Genomic DNA, 12,945 nt, shown 5'->3' with positions numbered 1-12,945 from the left:
TATAACCATCACTCTTTGCGGTGTACTGATTCCCGCCTTTTTTCTTGAAAAAAATCAATATGGCGGAATATTTGAACGAGAATCAAGAAGCGATAGAAAACCTGGTTAAACAAAAAAAGTGTTACGAAAAAATAAGCAATTACTGACAGAAACATTTCCAAAAGTTAGTCGAGGCTTTTCGGAGAGGAATATCAGGCTTTTCTGCAAGAATCGAGGTATCAAACGAATGACTGCTTCACAGGTGGACACAATCGTCCAAGAATATGTATTATTGTATTATATAATCATCATCAAGGGCAAAACGAACATTTGGAGAAGAATAATGAAATGTCACAGAATGGGCCTAAGATCATCATAACTTTCTTCTTCCTCATCTTCATCTCCCATTGGGGGAGGAATATGGGCTGACCCAAAATGTCCGCGAGGCCACGCACCACTGGTGCTATGCAGTACTGTCTTCTGGTTCTACAAAACGGATATCTAGATTCATTCCTAGAAGCTTCTCCCCACTGTTCCGTGCAAGGCACACATCCGATGAGCTTGTAGCATCTGGGACAACTTGCAGCTGGCAGAGAGCTGGTGGAAAAGCATAGGGAGCATTTGAAAAGCTCCTTTACTTCTTGCTGTGCCATTTCCCTTGTTGCGGCCTCTGAATTTGCTGACAGTTCATGCTGCCAGTTCACGAATTTGCTGCCAGTTCACGAGGGGGCTGATCGCAGGCATCGGAAACCATCTTTCGGATCTCCTCTAGAAGCTGACTTTGCTTTGGGCTCTTTCCTTTGCCTTTTTTCTTGTTCAAGAATAGGAACTCTGTTTGTTTGATCACAAGACATTTTCTAGCAGATCTCCAAAATTGCGCACCTAGAACAAAAAAAGATAATAAGAAAATGTTTTAATTGTGAAAGGCAGATAAGTGATTTAGATTACCATTGGCTTGACTGAATTTTGCATTATAATGTTAAAAGAGTTATTTTCATTTTCACTTTAAATGGGCATAGCCAACAGAGAGGGATTGAGTGGTTTCCCCATACTACGTGATCAATACAAACGGCCTTTCCATTTTTTCTTGAGTTTCAATTTCTTTTTTTAGGGGTGGGGGTCCTCCAAAATGAAGATCAGTGTAGGCACTCAGTCCCTCTCTGTTTACTATGCCCATTGAAAGTGAAAATAAAAATAACATTTACTGTAATTTACAAGGGATCACCTACTCATTGTCTCTTATCTGATTCACAAGACACGACAAGATCAGATGAAGAAATGATTTTTAACATTATTACCTAATTGATTATTTTTTCTATTATAATTATTGATGAGAGTATTTTTTGGAGTAGAAATAAACGTTCGGCAAATATAAGCCTTGAACAAATAGAGCACCCTTTTAAGGCCAATGTACAGGCTTGACATCTTCAAACGCGATGCCACAAATATAATTGAGTTCACTGGTATACAGGTAAACTACTTCCCTTGTGTAATCAGACATTTTCAGGTGGCTATTGGTTCTTGTAAGACGCAACCCGAAAACACAGGGACGCCTGACAATGTAATTATCTCTAGATAATTAGATAAGCAACTAGCAGATATCAATCCACAAGAAATACTACAAAATGTGCTAAGAAACCATCTGCGATATGCTAATTGAAGATGAAGAACAAGGACGGAAATAAACTTAAAACATAAAATTCAAAACATTTAAAAATCTTTTTGAATCTCAATGAGACATCTTTAGAGTTGAGACTGACCGCGCGCGCATAGGATTGAGTGCCACCCCCTGAGACTGATTTCTCGACTCTCACTTGCCTCTTTGTGGCGTGTGCTACATTACAGCAAACAGAGAAGTCCAAAGTATCTAAGACTGATTTCCCGACTCCTACTTGCCTTTTCGTGGCGTGTGCTACTTTATAGCAAACAGAGAAGTCCAAAATATCAAGCGGTACCAGACCGCTTGGTGACGTTTCTGGTCGGGACAGGATACTCTCCCCGTTTAAGGCCAAGCAGCACAATCAGATTGTAATGTAATGATCGCAGGGGATAGTGTTTAGCTTCTTCCTGTCTTTGGGAGTCACATTTCTCGACAGAACGGACAATATAGTTTGATTCCAGTCCTGCCAAAGCTGCATGTAAGTTCGTAGTTCATTGTAAATTTACCACCAGTAAAAATCGTCGTTTGCATGGATAAGCGTATATATATATGGAAAGCAAGACGCCATTTTGTTTTTTTCCACATTTATTCGGTGGATAAGATTTTATCCGACCTCTATCATCCGGATAACTTTAACCACTGGATAACCTTTATTCGGGCTTTATGCAACCGAATCACACCACTCGGATTTAACCGGTGGATAAGACTTATCCAGGCTTTATGCAACCGGCCCCACTTGTTGTGGGGCCATCCGATATCAAAACATAACATGTCGTCAGAAGTCGGATAGTAGGTCAAAGCCGCAGCTTCTAACAATACCTGGGGCCTAACCCACGATTAAATTTTTACCCCCGGATTAGTTCTGTTCCCGAAACTCTGGTTAGCATTAACTCCGGGTTATTTTGTTGGTAAAATCTAACCCTGCTGGCGAGGTGGGTTAACTCGCTAACCTACGGTTTAGTTGGCGTAACACAGGCTTCCCAAACTTTGTAGTAGAACTTAAGTTTTATAAAAATGAAGTTGCCGACAAAGAAGACGTCGTTACACAAAAACAATGTAGGGATCAATGTCCTAACATTTTGCTTTGTTGCGATGCTGACACGGAAAATTGTGCTGGGACAGACAGAAAGTTACATGAATTTTATAATTGAAATAAATCTGTCTCGCTAGTGTCACGCACCAAACTCAGATCCTGCAAATGACATTTTTGGCAATGAATTGGAGGTAATTACAGGCGATGTAGAGGTGTTTTGGGGCTTCTCTTCAAAATGAAATCACCAAAGGTAAATATTTGAGTTGCTCTCTGTTGATCTACTGTGGGTATCCTGTGTGAAGTTTGCTCGTCAAACCAGTTTTTCACTCGCTTAGGGTTAGTAAATCGGGGGATTACATGGCTTTCGGGAACGGTGAGTTATCCGTAGGTTAGCTAACCTACGATTAGCGAATTTTAACGCAGGATTAGGCGCTGATCTAGGGTTAAGTTAATCGGCCTTTCAGGAACCGGCCCCTGGACGTTATATTTTGTTCGAGTTGAACATGGAGCTCGCTGGAGTTACCCCGCCATCCAGCGACTGGAATGCGCTAGATGCAACTCAGCTGTATTAAAAAATTCAAGGCAAAGTGTGAGTTGATCTTCGATGGACCTTTGAAAAGCAAATCTGAGGAAGAAAAGGTCAAATATCTCCTCCTGTGGTCAGGCGACGATGGGATAGAAACCGTTTCGACATGGAACCTCACGAACGAGGAAAAGAAAAAACTCGACACTTACTGGACGAAATTTGAGGAATTTATCGCTCCTAAAAGTAATTTCAGGCTTTCCCGGTTTAAATTAAGAACAATGAGACAAGAAGACGACGAGTCAGTCGACAAGTTCATGAAGAGACTTCGGGTTCTCATTCAAGAGTGCAAGTTCACAAGCCCTGATGAGCACTTGATTGATGCACTGATCGTTGGAACAAACTCGGACCAGGTACGGTCAGGACTACTAAAACAAGCTTCTGACCTCACCATAAATAAAGCAATGGACATTGCGAGGACTGAGGAAGCCACCAAAAAGCAGATTCAAGGCATGAATTCACCGGATAACAGTGAACAGATCCACTCACTCTCCAAGAAACCAAACAAACATGGTAGACAAGGCATGTCAACCCCATCAAACCAGAAATGTGGGAACTGTGGTTTGGCCCATGATCTCTCAAAGCGTCAGAACTGCCCCGCGTATAACACAAAGTGTAATGGTTGTAATAAATTACACCGCTGGCAGCGTGCATGCAGGTCTAAATCCACTCCAAATCCACCTCCAAGACCCGACAAATGGACAAGCAAGTCAGCATCTAAAAGTAAGCGGCAGCAATTACACTTAATGGAAAAGGCTGGCCCTGAACCTCATGAAGAGTACTTATACTTTCACTCACTTAATGTTGATGTGATGTCATCCAGAATGGAATTGGTGACAGTAGAAATTAACACGAAGCCTGTCGTTGTTAAAGTTGACACTGCAGCAGAAAAGTCATTCCCGATGACAAGTACCAAGAACTTTTCTCGGACAGTCAACTTTCAGACAGTACGATTAAGATAACAGCATACGGAGGACACTTGATAAAGCAGTATGGTACTTGCACCTTAGAGATTGAACATAAGGGCAAGACTATAAACAGTGTATTTCATGTTGTTGATTGCAAGGAACCAGTTATCCTCGGTCTTCCAACGTGTCAGAAACTGGAATTGATAACACTGATCTCCACAAGAAACCCCAAGAAAGGAACCAGATGGTAACAATGCTAAAGAGGAATTGGTTAGTGATTACAAGGATTGCTTTGATGGCATTGGCTGCTTCGAAGGCGAATACCACATAACGCTAGACGAAACTGTACCACCAGCTAAACACCCACCCCGTCGCGTACAAGAGGCTTTACGCGAGCCTTTTAAAGCGGAGTTAGATTCTCTATGCGAGAAAGTAATTAAAGAGAAGGTGGACACACCCACAGACTGGGTTAACTCATTTGTGTGCGTCACTAAGTCAAATGGCTCGATACGCCTGTGCCTGGATCCCAAGGATTTAAATAAGGCGATAAGAAGGCCTCACTACTGTACACCAACCCTAGATGATGTACTACTAATGAGCCACTATTGATGCAAAGAGTGGTTACTGGAACGGGAGATATCGTTTTCTCCGGCTACCTTTTGGATTGGTCTGCGCACAGGATGTGTTCCAGAAGAAGGTGGAAGAGACTTTTGGTGACCTTACGGGAGTCACAGGTATCGCAGATGATATTGTTGTCGTTGGATTTAAAGATGATGGCAGTGATCATGATGAAAATCTGAGTGCTGTGATCGAACGGGCTCAAGCAACTGGGATCAAGTTTAACCCAGATTCATGTCGTGTCAAGTGTACGAGTATTCCATTATATGGCCATATTCTAAATGCAAATGGCCTGGGAGTGGATCCTGGAAAGATAGAGGCAATAACGGCTATGGATCCTTCTACTTCAGTCCAGGATTTACAGTCATTTCTAGGAGCTGTACAGTACCTAAGCAGATTCATACCTAATCTCGCATCATCGTCAGCACCATTACCGGATCTTACTAAATCGGGCAGTGAGTTTGTCTGGTCCCCAGAACACCAGACCAGTGTCAACAGCATTAAGCAGGCAATTGCGGCACCTGCAGCACTGAAGTATTTCAGTGGCAAGCAGCCAGTGACGATCCAGGTTGACGCTTCTGCAGCGCGGCCACGGAGCAGTACTATTTCAGGACGAGGGACCTGTTGCGTTTGGCAGCAAACTCCTCACGGAGACGGAACGTCGCTACTCGAACATTGAACGAGAAATGTTAGGAGTAGTACATGGACTCGAGAAGTTTCATTATGATGCCTATGGTAGACCAGTAAAGGTGGAAACAGATCATAAACCACTTGATGAGATGAGATACCAGGCTTGGATGTCTCGGTACATGAGCTACTTCACTTGAACTTCACTTGAACGCAATCCCAACAAGACTTGAACAGATTAGAGTTGACACTTAAAAGGACCCTGAACTCTCGCGTCTACAAAACAAACCTGCCAGCAGTGTCCAAGCCACATATTGGAATATCAACAAATAGAGATAATAACTGTAAACTACAGGACAGACAGGACAAATACAATCAAGGGTGCTAAGGGTTTTCCCATGCTCACACCAAATCAGAATGTACGGGTACTAAATCCAAAATCACACAAATGGGAACCTGGTGTCATACAGAATGCAACACCAGAACCCCGCTCATACATGGTTGCCATGGAAATTGGCAGAACCCTGAGACGGAGTCGTCGTCATCTTCATCGGACTGGTGAGACATTTAGCTTTCAACCAACAGACACTGCACTCGGAGATGATGTTTGCGACCCTAAACCTGATACTAGCAGTATTCCTGACACCTCTGCCAATACAGTGGATAAACCACCACTACGTCATTCAACCAGAATCAGGAAAGCTCCTGAGAGACTGGACTTGAAACTATGTTTGTTCTCTGCTAGTACAGGACTTGAGACATTTGTGCAATCATTTTGTTTATTGCATTCAAAGTGTTCAGAAGAGGAGGGATGTTATGGTATCCCTGTGTTATAATATGTTATGGTATCCTTGTGTAATAATCAGCATAGACGCATGTAAACGAGCCAAGATGGCGTCCTAGTAAACCTCAGTTGATGTGATATCTTCTTGCATCCGAGCCATCAGATATCAGAAACATAACACTTGGCATCTTCAAGCGCGATGCCACAAATATAATTAAGTTCACTGGTATTCAGTTAAACTTCTTCCCTCGCGTAATCAGCGATTTTCAGATGGCTATTGGTTCCAGCAAAACGCAACACAAAAACACAGGGCCGCCTAACAATTAAATTATTTTTAAGATAATGAGATAAACAGCTAGCAGATATAAATCTACAAAAATACTGTAGAAATTGCTGAGAAACCATCTGTAATGCTAGTTGAAAATAAAGAACAAGGACGGAAACGAACTTAAAAAAAAACATAAAAACATTTAAAAATCTTTTTGAATTTCACTTAGACATATTTAGAGAAGAGTCTGACCGCGCGCGCATAGGATCGAGTCCCACCCCTTGAGACTGATTTCCCGACTCTCACTTTGTGGCGTGTGCTACATTACAGCAAACAGAGAAGTTCAAAGTATCTAAGACTGATTTCCCGACTCCTACTTGCCTTTTCGTGGCGTGTGCTACTTTATAGCAAACAGAGAAGTCCAAAATATCAAGCGGTACCAGACCGCTTGGTGACGTTTCTGGTCGGGACAGGATACTCTCCCCGTTTAAGGCCAAGCAGCACAATCAGATTGTAATGTAATGATCGCAGGGGATAGTGTTTAGCTTCTTCCTGTCTTTGGAAGTCACATTTCTCGACAGAACGGACAATATAGTTTGATTCCAGTCCTGCCAAAGCTGCATGTAAGTTCGTAGTTCATTGTAAATTTACCACCAGTAAAAATCGTCGTTTGCATGGATAAGCGTATATATATATGGAAAGCAAGACGCCATTTTGTTTTTTTCCACATTTATTCGGTGGATAAGATTTTATCCGACCTCTATCATCCGGATAACTTTAACCACTGGATAACCTTTATTCGGGCTTTATGCAACCAAATCACACCACTCGGATTTAACCGGTGGATAAGACTTATCCAGGCTTTATGCAACCGGCCCCACTTGTTGTGGGGCCATCCGACATCAAAACATAACATGTCGTCAGAAGTCGGATAGTAGGTCAAAGCCGCAGCTTCTAACAATACCTGGGGCCTAACCCACGATTAAATTTTTACCCCCGGATTAGTTCTGTTCCCGAAACTCTGGTTAGCATTAACTCCGGGTTATTTTGTTGGTAAAATCTAACCCTGCTGGCGAGGTGGGTTAACTCGCTAACCTACGGTTTAGTTGGCGTAACACAGGCTTCCCAAACTTTGTAGTAGAACTTAAGTTTTATAAAAATGAAGTTGCCGACAAAGAAGACGTCGTTACACAAAAACAATGTAGGGATCAATGTCCTAACATTTTGCTTTGTTGCGATGCTGACACGGAAAATTGTGCTGGGACAGACAGAAAGTTACATGAATTTTATAATTGAAATAAATCTGTCTCGCTAGTGTCACGCACCAAACTCAAATCCTGCAAATGACATTTTTGGCAATGAATTGGAGGTAATTACAGGCGATGTAGAGGTGTTTTGGGGCTTCTCTTCAAAATGAAATCACCAAAGGTAAATATTTGAGTTGCTCTCTGTTGATCTACTGTGGGTATCCTGTGTGAAGTTTGCTCGTCAAACCAGTTTTTCACTCGCTTAGGGTTAGTAAATCGGGGGATTACATGGCTTTCGGGAACGGTGAGTTATCCGTAGGTTAGCTAACCTACGATTAGCGAATTTTAACGCAGGATTAGGCGCTGATCTAGGGTTAAGTTAATCGGCCTTTCAGGAACCGGCCCCTGGACGTTATATTTTGTTCGAGTTGAACATGGAGCTCGCTGGAGTTACCCCGCCATCCAGCGACTGGAATGCGCTAGATGCAACTCAGCTGTATTAAAAAATTCAAGGCAAAGTGTGAGTTGATCTTCGATGGACCTTTGAAAAGCAAATCTGAGGAAGAAAAGGTCAAATATCTCCTCCTGTGGTCAGGCGACGATGGGATAGAAACCGTTTCGACATGGAACCTCACGAACGAGGAAAAGAAAAAACTCGACACTTACTGGACGAAATTTGAGGAATTCATCGCTCCTAAAAGTAATTTCAGGCTTTCCCGGTTTAAATTAAGAACAATGAGACAAGAAGACGACGAGTCAGTCGACAAGTTCATGAAGAGACTTCGGGTTCTCATTCAAGAGTGCAAGTTCACAAGCCCTGATGAGCACTTGATTGATGCACTGATCTTTGGAACAAACTCGGACCAGGTACGGTCAGGACTACTAAAACAAGCTTCTGACCTCACCATAAATAAAGCAATGGACATTGCGAGGACTGAGGAAGCCACCAAAAAGCAGATTCAAGGCATGAATTCACCGGATAACAGTGAACAGATCCACTCACTCTCCAAGAAACCAAACAAACATGGTGGACAAGGCATGTCAACCCCATCAAACCAGAAATGTGGGAACTGTGGTTTGGCCCATGATCTCTCAAAGCGTCAGAACTGCCCCGCGTATAACACAAAGTGTAATGGTTGTAATAAATTACACCGCTGGCAGCGTGCATGCAGGTCTAAATCCACTCCAAATGCACCTCCAAGACCCGACAAATGGACAAGCAAGTCAGCATCTAAAAGTAAGCGGCAGCAATTACACTTAATGGAAAAGGCTGGCCCTGAACCTCATGAAGAGCACTTATACTTTCACTCACTTAATGTTGATGTGATGTCATCCAGAATGGAATTGGTGACAGTAAAAATTAACACGAAGCCTGTCGTTGTTAAAGTTGACACTGGAGCAGAAAAGTCATTCCCGATGACAAGTACCAAGAACTTTTCTCGGACAGTCAACTTTCAGACAGTACGATTAAGATAACAGCATACGGAGGACACTTGATAAAGCAGTATGGTACTTGCACCTTAGAGATTGAACATAAGGGCAAGACTATAAACAGTGTATTTCATGTTGTTGATTGCAAGGGACCAGTTATCCTCGGTCTTCCAACGTGTCAGAAACTGGAATTGATAACACTGATCTCCACAAGAAACCCCAAGAAAGGAACCAGATGGTAACAATGCTAAAGAGGAACTGGTTAGTGATTACAAGGATTGCTTTGATGGCATTGGCTGCTTCGAAGGCAAATACCACATAACGCTAGACGAAACTGTACCACCAGCTATACACCCACCCCGTCGCGTACAAGAGGCTTTACGCGAGCCTTTTAAAGCGGAGTTAGATTCTCTATGCGAGAAAGTAATTAAAGAGAAAGTGGACACACCCACAGACTGGGTTAACTCATTTGTGTGCGTCACTAAGTCAAATGGCTCGATACGCCTGTGCCTGGATCCCAAGGATTTAAATAAGGCGATAAGAAGGCCTCACTACTGTACACCAACCCTAGATGATGTACTACTAATGAGCCACTATTGATGCAAAGAGTGGTTACTGGAATATCAAGCTTCATATTACACCACGTTCAATAGTCCTTTCGGGAGATATCGTTTTCTCCGGCTACCTTTTGGATTGGTCTGCGCACAGGATGTGTTCCAGAAGAAGGTGGAAGAGACTTTTGGTGACCTTACGGGAGTCACAGGTATCGCTGATGATATTGTTGTCGTTGGATTTAAAGACGATGGCAGTGATCATGATGAAAATCTGAGTGCTGTGATCGAACGGGCTCAAGCAACTGGGATCAAGTTTAACCCAGATTCATGTCGTGTCAAGTGTACGAGTATTCCATTCTATGGCCATATTCTAAATGCAAATGGCCTGGAAGTGGATCCTGGAAAGATAGAGGCAATAACGGCTATGGATCCTTCTACTTCAGTCCAGGATTTACAGTCATTTCTAGGAGCTGTACAGTACCTAAGCAGATTCATACCTAATCTCGCATCATCGTCAGCACCATTACCGGATCTTACTAAATCGGGCAGTGAGTTTGTCTGGTCCCCAGAACACCAGACCAGTGTCAACAGCATTAAGCAGGCAATTGCGGCACCTGCAGCACTGAAGTATTTCAGTGGCAAGCAGCCAGTGACGATCCAGGTTGACGCTTCTGCAGCGCGGCCACGGAGCAGTACTATTTCAGGACGAGGGACCTGTTGCGTTTGGCAGCAAACTCCTCACGGAGACGGAACGTCGCTACTCGAACATTGAACGAGAAATGTTAGGAGTAGTACATGGACTCGAGAAGTTTCATTATGATGCCTATGGTAGACCAGTAAAGGTGGAAACAGATCATAAACCACTTGATGAGATGAGATACCAGGCTTGGATGTCTCGGTACATGAGCTACTTCACTTGAACTTCACTTGAACGCAATCCCAACAAGACTTGAACAGATTAGAGTTGACACTTAAAAGGACCCTGAACTCTCGCGTCTACAAAACAAACCTGCCAGCAGTGTCCAAGCCACATATTGGAATATCAACAAATAGAGATAATAACTGTAAACTACAGGACAGACAGGACAAATACAATCAAGGGTGCTAAGGGTTTTCCCATGCTCACACCAAATCAGAATGTACGGGTACTAAATCCAAAATCACACAAATGGGAACCTGGTGTCATACAGAATGCAACACCAGAACCCCGCTCATACATGGTTGCCATGGAAATTGGCAGAACCCTGAGACGGAGTCGTCGTCATCTTCATCGGACTGGTGAGACATTTAGCTTTCAACCAACAGACACTGCACTCGGAGATGATGTTTGCGACCCTAAACCTGATACTAGCAGTATTCCTGACACCTCTGCCAATACAGTGGATAAACCACCACTACGTCATTCAACCAGAATCAGGAAAGCTCCTGAGAGACTGGACTTGAAACTATGTTTGTTCTCTGCTAGTACAGGACTTGAGACATTTGTGCAATCATTTTGTTTATTGCATTCAAAGTGTTCAGAAGAGGAGGGATGTTATGGTATCCCTGTGTTATAATATGTTATGGTATCCTTGTGTAATAATCAGCATAGACGCATGTAAACGAGCCAAGATGGCGTCCTAGTAAACCTCAGTTGATGTGATATCTTCTTGCATCCGAGCCATCAGATATCAGAAACATAACACTTGGCATCTTCAAGCGCGATGCCACAAATATAATTAAGTTCACTGGTATTCAGTTAAACTTCTTCCCTCGCGTAATCAGCGATTTTCAGATGGCTATTGGTTCCAGCAAAACGCAACACAAAAACACAGGGCCGCCTAACAATTAAATTATTTTTAAGATAATGAGATAAACAGCTAGCAGATATAAATCTACAAAAATACTGTAGAAATTGCTGAGAAACCATCTGTAATGCTAGTTGAAAATAAAGAACAAGGACGGAAACGAACTTAAAAAAAAACATAAAAACATTTAAAAATCTTTTTGAATTTCACTTAGACATATTTAGAGAAGAGTCTGACCGCGCGCGCATAGGATCGAGTCCCACCCCTTGAGACTGATTTCCCGACTCTCACTTTGTGGCGTGTGCTACATTACAGCAAACAGAGAAGTTCAAAGTATCTAAGACTGATTTCCCGACTCCTACTTGCCTTTTCGTGGCGTGTGCTACTTTATAGCAAACAGAGAAGTCCAAAATATCAAGCGGTACCAGACCGCTTGGTGACGTTTCTGGTCGGGACAGGATACTCTCCCCGTTTAAGGCCAAGCAGCACAATCAGATTGTAATGTAATGATCGCAGGGGATAGTGTTTAGCTTCTTCCTGTCTTTGGAAGTCACATTTCTCGACAGAACGGACAATATAGTTTGATTCCAGTCCTGCCAAAGCTGCATGTAAGTTCGTAGTTCATTGTAAATTTACCACCAGTAAAAATCGTCGTTTGCATGGATAAGCGTATATATATATGGAAAGCAAGACGCCATTTTGTTTTTTTCCACATTTATTCGGTGGATAAGATTTTATCCGACCTCTATCATCCGGATAACTTTAACCACTGGATAACCTTTATTCGGGCTTTATGCAACCAAATCACACCACTCGGATTTAACCGGTGGATAAGACTTATCCAGGCTTTATGCAACCGGCCCCACTTGTTGTGGGGCCATCCGACATCAAAACATAACATGTCGTCAGAAGTCGGATAGTAGGTCAAAGCCGCAGCTTCTAACAATACCTGGGGCCTAACCCACGATTAAATTTTTACCCCCGGATTAGTTCTGTTCCCGAAACTCTGGTTAGCATTAACTCCGGGTTATTTTGTTGGTAAAATCTAACCCTGCTGGCGAGGTGGGTTAACTCGCTAACCTACGGTTTAGTTGGCGTAACACAGGCTTCCCAAACTTTGTAGTAGAACTTAAGTTTTATAAAAATGAAGTTGCCGACAAAGAAGACGTCGTTACACAAAAACAATGTAGGGATCAATGTCCTAACATTTTGCTTTGTTGCGATGCTGACACGGAAAATTGTGCTGGGACAGACAGAAAGTTACATGAATTTTATAATTGAAATAAATCTGTCTCGCTAGTGTCACGCACCAAACTCAAATCCTGCAAATGACATTTTTGGCAATGAATTGGAGGTAATTACAGGCGATGTAGAGGTGTTTTGGGGCTTCTCTTCAAAATGAAATCACCAAAGGTAAATATTTGAGTTGCTCTCTGTTGATCTACTGTGGGTATCCTGTGTGAAGT

At 42.6% G+C, this 12,945-nt stretch overlaps 2 protein-coding genes across 2 annotated transcripts; both read left to right on the top strand.

Moving 5' to 3' along the window:
- Window positions 1–3,224: 3,224 nt before the first annotated feature.
- LOC125562956 lies at window positions 3,225–5,460 on the top strand. Its single transcript, XM_048727316.1, has 3 exons — window positions 3,225–4,164; window positions 4,387–4,748; window positions 4,843–5,460. The coding sequence occupies exons 1-3, from the start codon at window positions 3,225–3,227 to the stop codon at window positions 5,458–5,460; spliced, it is 1,920 nt and encodes a 639-aa protein (XP_048583273.1).
- A 2,730-nt stretch (window positions 5,461–8,190) lies between these two features.
- On the top strand, window positions 8,191–10,464 carry LOC125562955. Its single transcript, XM_048727315.1, has 3 exons — window positions 8,191–9,130; window positions 9,353–9,714; window positions 9,847–10,464. The coding sequence occupies exons 1-3, from the start codon at window positions 8,191–8,193 to the stop codon at window positions 10,462–10,464; spliced, it is 1,920 nt and encodes a 639-aa protein (XP_048583272.1).
- Window positions 10,465–12,945: the final 2,481 nt, after the last annotated feature.

Source organism: Nematostella vectensis, chromosome 5 (genome assembly GCF_932526225.1).
Source record: "Nematostella vectensis chromosome 5, jaNemVect1.1, whole genome shotgun sequence".
NCBI lineage: Eukaryota > Metazoa > Cnidaria > Anthozoa > Actiniaria > Edwardsiidae > Nematostella > Nematostella vectensis.
The sequence above is the reverse complement of the archived record's forward strand: the minus strand, read 5'-3'. Positions and strand labels throughout refer to the sequence as shown.